The sequence below is a fragment of the Oryza sativa genome, chromosome 4 (assembly GCF_034140825.1).
Source record: "Oryza sativa Japonica Group chromosome 4, ASM3414082v1".
In the NCBI taxonomy this organism is placed as follows: Eukaryota; Viridiplantae; Streptophyta; class Magnoliopsida; order Poales; family Poaceae; genus Oryza; species Oryza sativa.
In genome coordinates, this window is record NC_089038.1 from 14,364,315 (window position 1) to 14,381,409 (window position 17,095).

The 17,095-nt window shown below is 49.3% G+C and overlaps 2 protein-coding genes across 3 annotated transcripts; one reads left to right on the forward strand and one right to left on the reverse strand.

Annotated features, from left to right (window-relative positions):
• The first annotated feature begins 1,746 nt into the window (after window positions 1–1,746).
• On the forward strand, window positions 1,747–4,337 carry LOC4335455 (cysteine proteinase 1). The gene is made up of 4 exons (XM_015780666.3): window positions 1,747–2,287; window positions 2,397–2,516; window positions 3,459–3,702; window positions 3,785–4,337. The coding sequence occupies exons 1-4, from the start codon at window positions 1,799–1,801 to the stop codon at window positions 4,075–4,077; spliced, it is 1,146 nt and encodes a 381-aa protein (XP_015636152.1). The 5' UTR covers window positions 1,747–1,798; the 3' UTR covers window positions 4,078–4,337.
• On the reverse strand, window positions 4,054–8,655 carry LOC4335456 (uncharacterized). Of its 2 annotated transcripts, none has more exons than XM_066309303.1 (3): window positions 7,193–8,655; window positions 6,645–6,916; window positions 4,054–4,739 (listed from the first exon to the last, which is right to left on the reverse strand). In XM_066309303.1, the coding sequence occupies exons 1-2, from the start codon at window positions 8,415–8,417 to the stop codon at window positions 6,645–6,647; spliced, it is 1,497 nt and encodes a 498-aa protein (XP_066165400.1). In that variant the 5' UTR covers window positions 8,418–8,655; the 3' UTR covers window positions 4,054–4,739. The 2 variants fall into 2 exon arrangements, with proteins under 2 accessions (XP_066165400.1, XP_066165401.1); XM_066309304.1 differs by having other exon boundaries at window positions 4,196–4,734.
• Between the last annotated feature and the right edge of the window lie 8,440 nt (window positions 8,656–17,095).

The following is a 17,095-nucleotide window of genomic DNA, read 5'->3' on the forward strand; positions in this document are numbered from 1 at the left end:
TAGCAATGTCTCCAATATTCTTCTCTCGAGGCGTTGGATGTTTCATTATGTTTGTTTGATGACTTGAATTATTCACTTCATCCCTCAAATATAATATAATGTAAGGTCTAGAAAGCCTACGACAATACTGCCATTTGAGACCATCTATGATTATGATTTTTTATAATTGATCTACGTTTTCATATACTATCACATACCAACTTAAATTGGGTCAACGTGCCACATGGTCACTGCTCAAAAAGCCTTTTTAACGTCTATTTGAACAGTCACGTGCAAATTTTAGGAACCTGACGTGCAAGTCTCAGCTCCACGGTTCTAACCACCTAATGCTATACGTACACTCACAAAATTTGAGACGTATTTCCTCTCTCCTAAAAATACTCAATTGAGGTGGTGTTTAAAATTCATATAGATAAAGATAAAAATTAAGTGTTTTACGTAAAATGAGGTGATATTAATGTATAATTAATTGAGTTTTAATAATTACAAACTTGAAAATTATATTTATTTGATATTTGATAGTTTGAAAAGCATACTATGAATATCTAAATTTTCATTCAACTTTTTGTTGGAGAAAAGAATCTGAACGGTCATATTTCCTTTTACGTTGAGTTTTTTCTGGACGGAGGAAGTAACTAAATGGTGACATTAATCATGAGCACCACAAAATGTTCCTTTTTTTTTTATGATTGAAACACAGGAAACTCTCTAAGAATAATTTCGTTTCTACAGGAAACTAAAGCTATCTAGATGACACGTCTTAACATATATAAAATCTAGAAAAATATTACCGTCGCTTCTTTAGGTGAGCTGTGAATTTTTTCTTCATTAGTATGTCACGCATACACAGTCGGAAACAACCGTGACACGGTGATGGATAGGGTGTTAATAAATACTTCGTCCTAATATATAACAACCTAGTATAGGATAGTTGCTATATATTGGGACCGAGGGAGTATGACGTTAACCGCTTGATTATTGTTATTATAATCGAGCCCGTACAAATTAAGAAACCACTCGATAAACCGGCTATATAGAAAAATCAAACTGAAATTTATTTTTTTTCATAAAATTGTCCAAATTTAATTGTTTGTTGGGCAACTGAGCGGTAATCATAATTATCGACAAAACCGCTAGAGAGCAGAGTGACTCGGACTGAACAATTTTTCTCGAGCGCGCAAAAGGATTGCACGTCAATATATTAGGAGAATAGAATATTTGTTAAATGACGCAATCAGTCAGACTCGGACTGAACAATTGTAAACTAGACACCATTAACAGGGAAATTTACCTTTTCTATTTTAAAAAAACTGTCCAAATTTAATTGGTTTTAACCGAACAAAAATCATGATTATGGACAAAACCACTCGGGAGCAAGGTGACTTCCTCTTTAACGATTTTGTAAACCTTGTACACTATTGACAGTTTGACACTGATGTGACGCTCCGTAAAAATGGTTTACTACTTTTAAAACGATTTTTACATGGCTATTTTCAAAGTAGGACTAAATGTTTTTTTTTTAAAAAAAATGGAGAAAACACAATGAGATGACTGAATTCACACTGCTACCGATCACTGTCATCGTCGCCGTGGACATCCCTGTCAGTTTGTCACTGCACTCATCATACTTAATCGCCATTACCCCCAAGCAATTCCAACCTAATCACAAAGCAACCAAACCAATCATCTCATCTCATGATCTCATATGCACTATAAATAATCGCTCAATTCAACGGAGCCAAACCCACACAAGAAATCTCACCCAAAAAAAAAAAACCAACCAATCAAAAACCAAACCATGGCGCGCCACCGCCACCGCCTCGCCGCCGCCGCGGCGCTCCTCCTCCTCCTCCTCTCCTCCGCCGCCGCGCTGTCGTCATCGGCGGCGGAGGGGGAGGAGGACCCGCTCATCGAGCAGGTGGTCGGCGGCGGGGAGGAGGAGGACGCGCAGCTGGACGCGGAGGCGCACTTCGCGAGCTTCGAGCGGCGGTTCGGGCGGACGTACCGGGACGCCGGCGAGCGCGCGTACCGGATGTCCGTGTTCGCCGCCAACCTCCGCCGCGCGCGGCGGCACCAGCGGCTGGACCCCACCGCGACGCACGGCGTCACCAAGTTCTCCGACCTCACCCCGGGCGAGTTCCGCGACCGCTTCCTCGGCCTCCGCCGCCCATCCCTGGAGGGCCTCGTCGGCGGGGAGCCGCACGAGGCCCCCATCCTCCCCACCGACGGCCTCCCCGACGACTTCGACTGGCGCGAGCACGGCGCCGTCGGCCCCGTCAAGGACCAGGTTAGGATCGGATCACACCATCGGATTAATTTGGGATGGATTGAAAATTTGAAATCGTTGGAGTTGTTTGATGATGATTGGTTGGTGGATTTGGGGGGTGGGGGTGTAGGGTTCGTGCGGATCGTGCTGGTCGTTCAGCACGTCGGGGGCGCTGGAGGGGGCGCACTTCCTCGCCACGGGGAAGCTGGAGGTGCTCAGCGAGCAGCAGATGGTCGACTGCGACCACGAGGTATGTCCCTCTCCTTCGTCTTCGTCTTCCTCCTCGCATATCATCATCAAGCTCTTAAGTTTCTTCTTCTTCTTCTCGAATTGCTAGCTCTCGTTGACTATGAGTTAATGGAACTCGGTTTGATTTTAATTTTGATTCGAGTAGATAGAATAGAAGGAATGACGCAGAGGGATATTCCCGTGGGTTGCTTTGTTGTGACCAGGGTTAAACCTAACGGTTTAGCCGATTTGATCGGTGCCCACTGAAATGCTGAAATTTTTCGGTCCGAAATTTTCGAAATTTTGAACAAAATTTAATTGAATTTGAACAAATATTATTAAAATTCATGAAAATATTTGAAAATTTCGACCGAAATAATATCGTATCGGAGGGGGTCCGAAATGACCGAAATTTCCAACCCTGGTTATGACTTACTAGCTGTTGTGTTGTCCTTATCTTGGTTTATTCTGTCCTGGTTGGTGAGCGACAGAAACTGTAGAGTGAAAGCAAGTTGGAGACTCAGTTCTTTCTCACTTGAAGCAAGTTTTTTGGTGCTTTGGATGAGAAGTAATTATTTTATTTAACCAAATTTATCCCAAATAAATTCGATTGCGTCTTACACATTTTGTAGTAGACTTCACATTTTAAGGTTGTATTCTTACCTCTTAGGTTCCCAACCTCCACTCTCTCATTTACCGCACGCATGCTTCCTGAATTATTAAACATTTTTGCAAAAATTCCTATAGAAAAATTGTTGTAAAAAAACCATATTAATTTATTTTCAAGTTTTTTAGCTAATACTTAATTAATTATATACTAATAAGCAATCCTGTTTTCCTTGCCCAAAGGAGAGTCCCATCATCTCCTTCCGAACACAGCCTTATCCACATGTTATCTTTACCATTTTTAATTTCATCAAAAGGTGCAGCTAATATATATGCTATGCTCTTGTAAAATTTGCAGTGTGATGCATCAGAATCGCGCGCATGCGACTCAGGATGCAACGGTGGCTTGATGACCACAGCCTTCAGCTACCTCATGAAATCCGGTGGCCTACAGAGCGAGAAAGATTACCCGTACGCTGGACGAGAAAACACCTGCAAGTTCGACAAGTCCAAAATCGTTGCCCAAGTAAAGAACTTCAGTGTGATCTCCGTCAACGAAGATCAAATTGCTGCCAACCTCGTCAAACATGGCCCTCTTGCAAGTAAAGGATTCAAACATTTGCAAAAATTTGAACAAATTGCTGTCATCCGTTTGTCTATTGCTGATGTTTTTGTTTTTTGCAGTTGCAATCAATGCGGCCTACATGCAGACATACATCGGCGGCGTGTCGTGCCCCTTCATCTGTGGGAGGCACCTTGACCATGGTGTCCTCCTTGTTGGCTACGGATCGGCAGGATACGCACCGATCCGCTTCAAGGAGAAGCCGTACTGGATCATCAAGAACTCGTGGGGCGAGAACTGGGGGGAGAAGGGGTACTACAAGATCTGCAGGGGACCTCATGACAAGAACAAGTGCGGTGTTGATTCCATGGTCTCCTCAGTGACTGCCATCCATACCTCCAAAAAGGAGGAGTAGGATAGGATTAGTCTCCTCTTTGTCTTTGCATACCACACACTTTGTAATTTGCTCTTTTGTGGTTGAAACTGTTAGTGGTTAGGACCATTCTGTGGTGTTGCTCGATTGCTATTTATGATCAGCAAAAACTGTGAAAACTTCCTTTACTTGATGTAATAGTACATATTTGTTCGGATCATTACATAGTGTTTGGACACATGGAAATGGCTGTAACTGTGACAATGCATATTAGTATATATAATCTGGTGAAGCATTCAACATTTGCTGAGAAGTATGGTATTGATCAACTATGTGTTCTTCTGCCAAGTACCCTATTTTCTTCTGCCAAGTCTTCAGAATAGTTTCTACTGCTACTGAAAGTAAAAATAGGATCTAGTTTTCCTGTTACAAAGGAGGAACTCAATTCTAGTGGATGCAGAATTACGAAGTTAACCCTACATCCCCAGATGTCGTTTAAAAACGTGTAATTCGTTTAAAGCAGATAGGATTGCAAACAACAAACAAATCTACCTTTTATGTACATGTACATCAATAACAAACCAAAATTATGTAACCAAAAGAACAAACAAACCTTAACCATGCCACGAAATCAACAGACCAAAAATCAAAACAAACATGTACACCATCAACCGTGTCACCGTTGATGCCAAAATATGCCTGTCCTGCAAAAATATAGCACAAGTCAAGTACAGAATCTTGCAAATTTGGAATTTCATGCGTGAACTTCGAAAGACCACAAGTGGAAGAACAGAAAGTAGCTCTGGTGGCTTCACACTGTGTGGGGGCAATGAACTTGTTATATTGCTTACAAACATTTCTTTAACCAAACTATATCATGCTTAAGATCTGTACCACCCAAACTGAACATGTTTTATCCTATCTAAAGCTACCCATGACCTTTTGTTCATAGGTTATTTTTTTTTAGTTTGTTCAGTAAGAATTTTGTCTTATTGTATTTGGACTCCATAGACACGTCTGCCCAGAATAAACTCGAGGACAAAGCTTAAGTAATTCAAGAGCAGATTTGCATCCAGACATTCCCAGGCCACAATTGCTGTTTTTGGTTTAGACAAATGGAGCTTACTGATGGGGCTCAAGCGTTTTTCTGATAAGTAATGCTTTAATTCAACAAAATTGATTTGTTTCAGGTGCTTCAATACATGAGTATGTACAAAGAACACAAAAAAGAAATGATAAGGAAGTACAGATGAATTAGGGCAGTAGGAGGCTGTTGAAAACCCATGCAGCTTGGCCTAATTAGGCACGTATTATATGGAATTGTACAAGAAACTGTTGTGTATAGTACCAAGGGAGACATCACTAAATAGTTTGTGCTTTTTGTGTAAATTGAACCCAGTGTAAACTGGCCTCTTTGGTCCAGTGTGAGTGAATACTAATCGTCAAAATAAATCTGAGCTATGAGAATCCTTATTGTCGGCTGAGCGAATGTAGATTTATTCAAATAGCTCCTGGGGATTGTCTAACCTTATTCAAAGAGTTTATATTTCATTTTACAAATCTATTGCTTTTGGTACTACAGTTTTGCATCCGCATACATTTTAAGTCTATTTTATTCTTATAGTTATTTTTTGCGACCTTTTTCCATCACATACAGTTAGAGAAATATCTATAAAACTCTATTCTCATTGTTTTATGTTTAGACAGCACATTCTCATTCAATTAAATATAATATTTCTTAAAACATAAACATATGCCCATATCCGATGCACTACACTCAAGGGACTATATATACACACAGATGTGTGCAAGTGCTAATTCTTATTTTCTTTCTTTCACGGTACACAACTATCTAATAGTTAACACATTGTGTGGAAAAATGGGTACCAAAAAGGAACGATTTCACAAGGCAATTTGTTCCAGCAGTTGTTTATGTGGTTAAATTTCATTCTCCAATTTTATCATTAATTTTCAGACATCATTTATTTATTGGAAGATGGAAGGCATGCATGTCTCTTAATTCATTGTCCACCAAATTAAGATCTAATGTGGAAATGAGCAAGCATGCATGAGTGATGGGTTACTACTATTTGCAACACACCAATATTATCTTACCAAACACTACATGCAAGGGACTATACTAATTACTCTCTTATCCCAGACATGAATGCATACGTCCATGCATGAGTGAGTTATGTTTGTGTTGGGCTCACCAAGATATGAAATGTGATTACACATTCCACTCACATTAATTCCTTGCTCGGATTAGCCTTTGATAGAATGCATGTTCCACAAAATCAAAGCATGAAGATTTTCCTTTTAAACAATCCAAGCTATTTGTTACATCTTTTAGGTAGATTGGATGCTCACGATGTTTTCCTTTTCATTGATTAACATGGGAATTTCCATATATTTTATTTTCTGATTAATGTGCAAATTTATAGTTTTTAAACCTCCTAAGAGTTAAGCTGGGGGGACTTATAATGTAGGCCCCATGATCCTGTGCTTCTTTGGCAATATGTCATTTTAAATCTGAAGTAAGATACATCTGTTACAAAAGAGGAAAAAAAATCGAAGTACGTAACAGGAAAACTATAATTAGCACTGACCTAGCTTTTCTTCAAATTTCTAGGGGAAGCACAATGCAGCTGTCGCCCTGCTTCTGCAGCAACCTTGATTTCCTGAAGTTGGTTAGCTATGTCCTCTAAGAGTTGCAGCTGTAATGATTGCTTTCTTTCACTTGCTGCATGCTTTATCTTGTCTTGTGCACCTTTAATGGCATTCAGACTTTTCCCAAGGAGATCATCTGCAGCAACTCTGTTTTGTAACTTCTCTGCTTGCATTGTTGCATCTGAGAAACTTCGGCAAATCAGGCCTTTAACTGTATACAAAGGACTGGTTTCAGTGCTAGTGACCAGGTGGCATGGTAAATAAAGTACCGAATTTCTCATCAAATAACAGGAAACATTTATCCAAACTAAGCAAAGAAAGGTTTAAATAAACCTATCATGTACCAATAGTAATTCGTAAATACTGCATGCCATCTATGAAGAGTGAAGACATCCCAAAAATGAATTTAACAGGTTTACGATTCCACAAGCCATATACTTGATATAAGAATCAACCAATTGAGATTTATTTATCCACAATCTCATACCTTCAGTTGGGAAGCATATATCATCAACCACATGCACATCATAGATATTCGCATCATTCTCACTTCCCGTAGAATCACCACCAATCTTGTCTACACCTCCACACTCCTCCTGAAACTCATGAGGCAGTTGCTCTGGAGCTTTTGTATCAACTGCAGCAACAACTTCACCATAACCAACCTGATCTAAGCTTCGAGCAGATAGTGGAAGGATTTCAATCGTCTCCACGCGATCATCCTTGGAGCTATCAACCTCTGGTTTCAATCCAACCATGGGAATTTTCTCAGATGGCCCAGCAGACAGCTTATCCTCATTGATCCCTTTGATATGACCCACTTTAATAGGTGACAGTAGTTCTTGGGGCGAAAACGGCGTCTTCAAGCTGAACCCATAGTCATTCCCCAATTGCGGCATCGCGCCATTTCTACTATCCTTATACACAGATCTGGACGTGCTTGGCTCGCCCTCCACCATGGTGCTAGGAGGCGTCATCATATCATCCTCATCGTCGTCGTCGTCGCCGTCCTCGGCGGCGAGGCCGAGGAGGCGGCGGTAGGCGTCCACCTCCTTCTGCAGCGCGCGGGACTCGCGCTCCCGCACGAGCACGATGTCCCGGAGCTCCTCCACCTCGTCCTCGTAGAAGGCGCAGCGCTCGTCGGCGGTGCGGCGCTGCTGGCGCGCCTCGATCTCGAGCGCCGACTTCTCCTTCTGCAGGCGCAGGATCATGGCCATCGCCTCCTCGGCCGCCGACGCCGCGGCGCTCCGCTCCTTCTCCAGCTCCCGCTGCAGCGCGGCGCGCGCGTCCCGCTCCTCCTCCACCACCACCGCCTCCCGCCTCACCTCGCCGTCGTCGGCCGGGTGCTCGTCCACCTCCTCCACCCCATCGACGCGGCCCGATTCCTCGTGTTCGACGCCGTGGTCGTCGTCGGAGGAGGGGGAGGGGGAACAGGAGGAGGCGAAGGGGAAGCGGGAGAGGAGGGCGGAGGCGAGGGAGGCGAGGGCGCGGGAGGGGTAGCGGGAGAGGAAGGCGAGGAGGCAGGGGAGGTGGGGGCGGGCGCAGGTGCAGGGGAGGGGTACGCCGAGGAGGGCGAGGGCGCTGGCCGCGGCGGAGGCGGCCGCCGCGACCCAGAGGCAGGCCCAGACGAGCGCGACGTCGAGGACGGCGCCCGCCAGCGCCCGCGCCGTCCACCGCTCCGCCACGCCCGCCGCGCCGGGGCACCGCGCCATCACCGCATAACCGAGGAGGAGGAGGAGGAGGCGTGAGGGGAATTTGGTCTCGTTTTCGTTGCGGGCGGCGGCGGCGTGGGGGAATGGGGTCGGGGTGGGGGGATCGGTGGAAATTTGGTGGTGTTCGGGGTGGTGGATTGCGGATGGGGCGGCAGCGCGCGGCGGCTGGCGTGGGTGTTCGGTTGGGGGATTGTCTTGTGCGGAGGGAAGACGAGACGACGGGGATTGGCAGTTTGGCAGGTTGTACACGCTAGGGGGCACGGCTATTTTCTGCTCCGACCGTAGTTATTTTATCTTTCTCAAAGCTTTTCTTTTCTTTTCTTTTCCTTTTTTTTAAAAAAATTTTAAACACGGTACAACACACGCTCACAGTTAACGCACACTCACTCATGTAAACACACAAGCATCTTCAAAAGACTGATATATTTTGAGATTAACAAGGCAACACGGACACCTCGCTATATCTAAAGTAGTACTCCCTCCATTTATAAATGATCGGCATATATGGTTTATGGCTTTATGGTTGATATCAATATACTCTCACATGCCACTTAAATTTACATTGATTAACATGCAACACCGTTTCTTATTTCTTGCATACTTCCTCTGTCCTAAAATAAATCAACCTAGAAGGAGATGTGACTCCTCCTAGGATAATGTATGTGGATATAGGGGTGTCCACATACATCAATTTAGGAGGGGTCACATTATTCTTCTCGAGACAGAGGGAGTAAGCATCAAGGGCAATTGGCACCAATGATCTAGGGAGTAAGCATCAAGGGCAATTGGCACCAATGATCTTGTTTATATGCATGCACGCACCACAAATTACAAGTAGTTGAATAGTACATTGAACAATGAATGCAAATGACCATTTAATAACGCACCTAAAAACGAAAAGTCATATATAGGAGTATCAAATATGCTAATCATTTTTTAATAACATTGAAAAAGTTATATGATGACCATTTGTGAATGGAGGGAGTACTACATATAGCATAATATTTTCATTTCATATTGTAAAACGGTTTGATTTTTCTTCTTATCAAATTTATCAAGTTCTTAAAGGAATATAACAATATTTTCAACACAAAATAACCATACTATCAAAATATATTCAATATTAAATTTAAATAAACTGATTTTGTGTTGTAGATGTTACTAATATTTTCTATAAATTTAACCAAACTTAATTAAGTTACTTATATAAAAAAGTTAAACGGATGGATCATCATTTTTTGTTTTACGTTGAAAATATAGTACCTTAGTACTTTCTCAATGAACCGTTCAATTCTCTTCCTCTGAACAATTTCGCTACTTCTAAATCCAATTACGTACTTAAGTTCTTCATGGTTATGCTATCGAAGAGGTATACAAGACAGTATCACACAATGTTTTGAATTCGTGCCAATGTCCTACTAATTCTCTGCTAGCTTAAATAGTAAATTCGATGGTTTGGTTTGAATCAAAATAGTTGGTAATCCCTCATTCTTCATTAATTACAATCTCTTCATTGTAATATAAAGCTTGGCTTCCCATTAGTAACAAAGGAAACATGGACAACATAACTCTAGCAAAAGAATTGGTAGGGTAGAAAGCCAAAACAGCCCTTTCTATTTCAGTACTATACTCCATACATGTTCCCATCACAAAAGATAAATCTAAAAAGATAGAAATGCTATGTTTCTCAGATACACCAAAATTTCCAAGGATAAACAAAGATGTGTGAACGTGAATTCTTCCTTGCAAGCTTGTCTGCCCTGGAGCAACTCCACTCCAAATTGCTGTGTTTTGTTCTTCATGGCTGTATCTGTTGCGTTGTTTCCTTATCCCTCTTGTGTTTCTTCAAATTCTGCCGTCCCGTTCAAAAACCATCATACTTTGCAAATTCCTTACCGTGTGTAACTTTATTTCCTCCAGGCTCTCATGGCCCTACCTTATGTGTTTTCTTAGTATAAACGCATGCACCAACTCTTTTAAAAAGAATGACCCTTTTTTAATGGTTAGTGACAACTAAAACTATGCCGGAAAGGTCCATAACTGTGTGCTCGATTAAAAAAACATTTCTTAAACATAAAGGATGTACTTAGAATCTGCACTCAATATTTTCCCAAAGAGTAAAGAGATTTGTTTGGGAAGCTTTAGATTCCACAAAGCAGTCATGCACTCCTTCAGCTCCTGCTGCAGCACCACACACACGCATCCCGCTCCTCCCCCACCTCCCACCACAACTCGCCATCGTCGATGGGATCACTATAAAAAAAGCACATATAGATTGGTGTTATAGGTGTCGGAATAGTTAAAACCGGCACCTATATTATTTTTCCCACCTTCACATGTTGAAAAAAAAATCAACACCTTTAAATGATTGTATGTGTTGTTTCTCGAGGAAAATAGATACCTATACTATAGGTACCTTTTTGAAAAAAAAACAACATATTTACTATATTATAGGTGTCGGTTAATTAAAAACCCGGTTTTATATTGAGCGAAGTGATCGGGCTCGCTAGTTGAAACAGACCCCTGTCTTTCTTCCAAACTCTTTCTTGGGCTGAGCTGGCTGTGCTGGCTAAGCTGGAGCCATTAGCGGGCATGGAGCTAAGCTGCGGTTGTGTTGCCTAGCACTGTTGTTGTGGCTGCCACTACTACCGGCGTGGAAATTGCCTGAGTAGTAAGGACGGTGCTGACGGACAATCATGGTGGAAGGTCCACCCTGCTGCTGCTGTTCCCCTGGTGTGCCCTGAACTAAGCTACTTTCCTTTTGCGGTCCATCTTATTGCGTTGATCTTCCTGATGGATCACCTTGTCAACTAGCTTCTCAAAATTAGCCTAATCTCCAAAGATCAGCTGGTTGGTCGGTTCATCATCAAGTCCAGATAGAAACTTCTCCTGCCTCTCGGCATTGCTGTGCACGTTCTGCAGGGCGTAGAGCGCGAGGCGGATGAAGTTTCTGTCTTTGTGTTCACCATTTGTAGGGGATAGGCAAAAAAGGATGGAAAACAAGGAAAACAAACTGCTCAGAAACTAAGCTTTATTTTATTATAATTAAAGTGCAATTGTTCTGATCTAAATTAAAACAACTGAAAAAACAAGCAACATCCTTATTAAGGCAGCCATACCAACACATGATATAGAATGCCAACTAGCCCACAAGCGACAAGCCTAAACACGGAAACTAACAAGGAAACAAACTAAGCAAAGCGGTAAAAAGTAAAGGTGGCGGCCCTAATGCTCAGAACAGCTCCTGGAGTCACTCAAGTAGGTGTCATAACTGTCAGGCTCGAAGCTAGAGCTACCGCTGCTATTGCTGGACGTGGCGAACAGCCAACCACCGCTACCATTAGACACTGAAGCTGACACTGGAGCGAAGGTTAGTGCTGGAGTTGGAGAGGGAGCTGGAGCTGGCGTTGGTGAAGGTAGAGGTGGAGTTGGAGGTGAGGGTGGCACAAAGCGGGGAAGCGGCTCTAGAGCTGGAGGTGGTGGAGACGGGTTCCTGTGCACCAACTGGATGCACATGGGTGTTGTGGTAGACTTCCTAGGCATGCTGCGGATCCTGAGCCCACCTGGTGCTAGACGCTTCCGCAGAATGGCGTTCTTCTTCTTGAGGCGAGCCACCTCATCCTGCAAGCTGGCTATCTTCGCAAGCTTATTGTCGTTGAGAGCCTTGGATGCCTTGTGAAGATCGGAGTGCATCTTATCCAAGCCCTTTGACGGAGCGCGGTGCTCCTCACCGGGAGACCGCACAGGCCCCCCTTTGCCGGTTCGGCCGGGGGCTCAGGGTGAGATCTCAAGCTCTCCGTGTATGTGGGAAGATCGCGGCCTCTCAAAAGAGCATGAAACACAAGCGATGTATACAGGTTCAGGCCGCTGAGAAGCGTAATACCCTACTCCTGTGTTTTGGTGGATCTGCGTATGAAGGAGCTACAAAGTGTGAGCCAACCTCTCCCTCGTTCTAGGTTCTGAATCTGGAAAAGATCATCCCCTTTCTCTATGGGCCAGGTCCTCCTTTTATACTTCAAGGGGATACCACATGCACCCCTCCCTTTCCAAACTGGACTTTTCTTCTCTTCATAAATGGACGGAGATTTGCACGGTCGTCCTCCGAACATCCTCCTGACGGGACGGCACACACCTACCTCCACTTCTGCCTGAGGCGGGCACGTCGTGGGAAGGTGGCTGTGTGCTGACGACATGAGCAGTGTCAGACCGGTCACAAATCGGTCATTCTTGTCCACCACGCGTCGGCTTAGCAACGTGCATGTTTGCCCTTCTTCAAACAACATCTTGCTTGTAATGGTTAGGATGAAGCCTGGCATATATCGATCGGGGCTAACGTGTCATCTCTGGGATGTAACACGCTAGTTCCAGCCGGGGACGAGTGCCTAGAAGCTCTCGTCTTGACGGGATGGGGCGAAGCGGGCGTCAGACCGCCTGTCGCCACCTAACCCGCGATTTGACCGGTCTGTGACTGGTCACAGACCGGATAATCGAGTGCACTGCACTGCACTTCGTGCGGCGTGACACGCTTAACCGAGGCGCAATAAATGCGGTTAGGTGAGCCCCGCTGTGCTCACCTAACCCATACACGTGGAGTAGAAACGCGAGGGGTCGGGGCGCCTCGGCCCTCGGGGGCGAGGCAGGAGTGGTCCGACCCCCCCCCTCGGGGAGACCAAGAGGTGGGCGCACACATCACCCTCGGGCCCGACGTCCCCCGAGGGTGCCAGGCCACGTGGGCGATGGCGTCTGCCTCAAGCCTCTAGTCATGATACTCCCGGTCCCATGTCACCGACAGTAGCCCCCGGCGTTATGCCAGGGCGATCGCCCTTCTTATGGGAAGCGGCCGGGCGTGACGCCACTCCTAAAGCCTGGTGACAGGTGGGACCGGTCTCCATGGTTGGGCAGAAACCCAACGGTCTCAAACCATGTACACCGGTTATGGTAATTTAGCTGTCAATAATGGGCGGTCTCTTCAAGACTGCCACATCACCTGAGCGGCGAACGAATCTGGGCGAGCCGATTTGCTTCGCCTGGAGATACGGTAATGTCGCTTCGGTCGGCGAGCGTAATTAACGCGCGCACGATACGATCTATCTCGACTGCCGCAACCGCATATCCACTTCACGCGCCGCAAGCGGGCGAATGGGATCAGTGGAAGCGTGGGCGCGAGAAACGAGGGGGCGAAATAATGGGCGCGAGAAACGAGGAGCCGGGCACAGCGTTGGCAAGGGTATAAAGGCACTGAGGATAGGATTTGTTTCCTTCCTTTCGCCATCATTCCCCTTGCCTTCGCCGCTTGCGCCCTAACTCCTTCTTCCCTGCGCCCTTCTTTCGCCACACACGCTCGCTCTCCATCTTCTCTTCGTCCGGCGCCATGGCACGGGGCTCCGCACTGCTTGATGGTAGCGTGCTGCCGCCTTCCCGCATCGTGAGCGAGAAGCAGGCTGGGTTGCCGCGCCGCTTTATGCCGGAATCTGCCACCGGCCGTGATATAGTCACGCTGGGCGAGGGACGCCCGGCGCCAGACTACCCGGGGAGGTCCGTCTTCTTTCTCCCCTTTGCAATGGCAGGGCTGGTTCCGCCATTTTCTTCTTTCTTCATGGATGTCCTGGAGTTCTACGATCTCCAGATGGCGCACCTTACCCCCAACGCAGTGATGACATTGGGCATCTTCGCACACCTGTGCGAGATGTTCATTGGGGTGTGCCCATCTCTTCGGCTGTTCCGGTGGTTCTTCACCGTGCAGTCGGTATCGCCACCGTCGGTGGTCGGCGGCTGCTATTTCCTGCCGCGGGGGCCGGTGTTGAACCGCTACATCCCCTGCGTCCTCCGCAAAAAGTGGGATGACTGGAAGAGCGACTGGTTCTACACCCCCCTCGCCGACGAAGCGCGCCTCCGACTTCCGAGCCAGCCCCCGGCGCAGGCCTCCAGCTGGCGGGCGCCGGTAGATCTGGGGGATGGCTATGACGCCGTCCTCGACCGCCTCGCGGGCCTGCGATCCCAGGGGCTCACCGGGGCCATGGTGTACGGCGACTACCTCCGTCGTCGGATTGCGCCGCTCCAGCGGCGCGCTCGGGGCGCCTGGGAGTACACCGGGTCCGAAGACTACATGCGGACCCACCAGGGAGTCAGATGGGATTGGGCTCCCGAGGACTTCAAGATACTGGTCCAACGTGTGCTAAATCTCAACTCCGTGGAGGCGTCCCTCATCCCCCACGGTATCCTCCCCCTCTGCAGCGATCCAGATCGCGCCTCCATCTTGACCATTATGACGGCGGTCGGGGCCTCAGAGGAGCAGGCTCCTAAGGGCCATGACGGCGCAGGCGGGAGCCGCCGAGGGGATCAATCTACCCCCGGAGGGGGTCGTGCTTCTGGGCCCCGCGTCGGGGGCTCGGGGAGCAGCCGCCCTACCGACGCCCGGGGGAAGAGGAAGCTGGGAGGAACACCTCCCCCATCTCCTCCCCGAGGGGGCGGGGCGGTGCGCGCCAGCAGCAGGCGCCCGGAGGGGGCCGCGCCAACATCGCAGCCCGAGGGGGAGCGCAAGAAGAAGCGGCTGCGCAAGATGGGGGAGACAGAACCATCCCGGGGAAACCTAATTTCTCCTCCAAGGTGGTCATTTAACCGACCCCCTCGCAGGTTCGTCCCACGCTCATTGCGACCGTCTTTTCTTCTATCCCAAAAGCAAGTTTTCTCTTACCTATCTTGTTTGCCTTCTGGTTTTTCTTTCTGCTTCAGTGATATCGCATCGCGTTCCTCCCACCATCCTAAGTCCGGCCAGTCCGAGGCCGAAGATCCGGCGGCCGCAGAGGCACGGAGGCGGGAATCTGACCGGCGAGAGGCCGCAGACCGCCTACGGGAAGCTGAAGAGGCCGCCCGGGAGGCCGCCCGGGCTCGCCAGGCTGAGGATACCGCTCGGGAGGAGGCCGCCCGGGCTCGCCAAGCCGAGGATACCGCTCGGGAGGAGGCCGCCTGGGCTCGCCAAGCCGAGGATACCGCTCGGGAGGAGGCCACCCGGGCTCGCCAAGGCGAAGAAGCCGCTCGGGAGGAGGCCGCCCGGGTTCGCCAGGCTGAGGCGATGGCGGCTTCCGAGGCAGTTCGCGACGAGGCCGCGGGCGCCTCGCTTGGGTCCACCCCTTCGGGTGACGCCCAGGACCAAACAGGTCCGGGGGCGGCTCGCGACGAGGCCGCGGGCGCGTCTATTGGCGGGCCGAGCCGCGCGGCATCTTCTCCAAGGCAGCCCTTCCCCACGCCTTCCGTCGCCCCGCTGAGCGCAGAGCCCCTTCTGCAGGCCTTAGCCGCCGCAAATACCGCAGTGTTGGATGGGTTAAATGCCCAGGTGGAGGCCCTGCAGGCGGAGCGTGCGGAGCTCGACGCCGCATGGGCACGTGTCGAGGAGGGGCGGCACTCGGTGGAGGCCATGGTGGAAGCGGGCCGCAAGGCACACCGCCGGCACGTCTCAGATCTTGAGGCCCGCAAGACGGCACTGGCGGAGATCGCTCGAGAGGTGGAGGAGGAGCGGGGGGCTGCCCTCATCGCCACCACTGTGATGAACGAGGCGCAGGACTCCCTCCGCCTTCAGCACGGGAACTGGGAGGCGGAGCTGAAGAAAAAGCTCGACGCCGCCCAGGGGGTCCTTGATGCCGCCGCTGCCCGAGAGCAGCGAGCGACGGAGACCGAAGCGGCGCTCCGGCGGCGTGAAGAGGCCCTCGAGGCGCGCGCCATGGCGCTGGAGGAGCGCGCCTGCGTCGCGGAGAAGGACCTGGCGGACCACGAGGCCGCCGTCGCCTCCCGGGAGACAACGCTGGCGGCGCACGAGTCTGCCTGCGCCGAGGAGGAGTCCGCACTCCGCCTCCGCGAGGACGCGCTTACCGAGCGGGAGCGAGCTCTCGAAAAGGCCGAGGCCGAGGCGCAACGGTTGGCGGACAGCCTGTCCCTCCGTGAGGCAGCGCTGACGGAGCAGGCCCGCCGCAATTTGGAATCCGTCCGCGCCGAGAGAGCCGCACTGGAGCAGCGGGCTGCCGACCTCGAGGCGCGGGAAAAGGAGCTGGACGCGAGGGCGCGCATCGGCGGGGCGGCTGCGGGCGAAAGCGACTTAGCCGCCCGCCTCGCAGATGCCGAACACACCGTCGCCGACATGCAGCGCGCGCTAGACTCATCCGCCGGGGAAGCCGAGGCCCTCCGTTTGGCGGGCGAGATAGGGCCCGGCATGCTCTGGGATGCAGTCTCCCGTCTGGATCGCGCCGGTCGGCAGGCGGGCCTCTGGAAAGGGCAGACAATAAAGCCTGCCGCCAACCTGGGAGGCCTTGCCCAGCGCCTCTCGAAGATGGCCGGGGCTCTCCAGCAGCTCCCCGAGGAGCTCGAGAAGACCATCAAGTCATCCTCGAGGGACCTCGCCCAAGGAGCGGTGGAGCTCGTCCTGGCGAGCTACCAGGCCAGGGACCCCAACTTCTCTCCGTGGATGGCGCTGGACGAGTTCCCACCTGGGACTGAAGACAGCGCGCGCGCGCAGGTCCGGGATGCCGCCGACCACATCGTCCACAGCTTCGAGGGCTCGGCCCCTCGGCTTGCGTTCGCCCCCAACTCCGACGAGGAGGGCGATGCCAGCGGTGCAGACGACGTGGAAGACGAGGCCGGCGACCCGGGCGCATCGGATTGAGCCCCCAGGCCCCCGCCAATCTTCA

Excerpts from the sequence above, each read along its gene's own strand:
- LOC4335455 (XM_015780666.3), top strand. The coding sequence starts at position 1,799 with ATGGCGCGCCACCGCCACCGCCTCGCCGCCGCCGCGGCGCTCCTCCTC. Across the intron at positions 2,288-2,396 it reads TCGGCCCCGTCAAGGACCAG|GGTTCGTGCGGATCGTGCTG; the intron begins GTTAGGATCGGA and ends GTGGGGGTGTAG. Across the intron at positions 3,703-3,784 it reads CAAACATGGCCCTCTTGCAA|TTGCAATCAATGCGGCCTAC; the intron begins GTAAAGGATTCA and ends TGTTTTTTGCAG.
- LOC4335456 (XM_066309303.1), bottom strand. The coding sequence starts at position 8,417 with ATGGCGCGGTGCCCCGGCGCGGCGGGCGTGGCGGAGCGGTGGACGGCG. Across the intron at positions 6,917-7,192 it reads TATATGCTTCCCAACTGAAG|TTAAAGGCCTGATTTGCCGA; the intron begins GTATGAGATTGT and ends CTTTGTATACAG.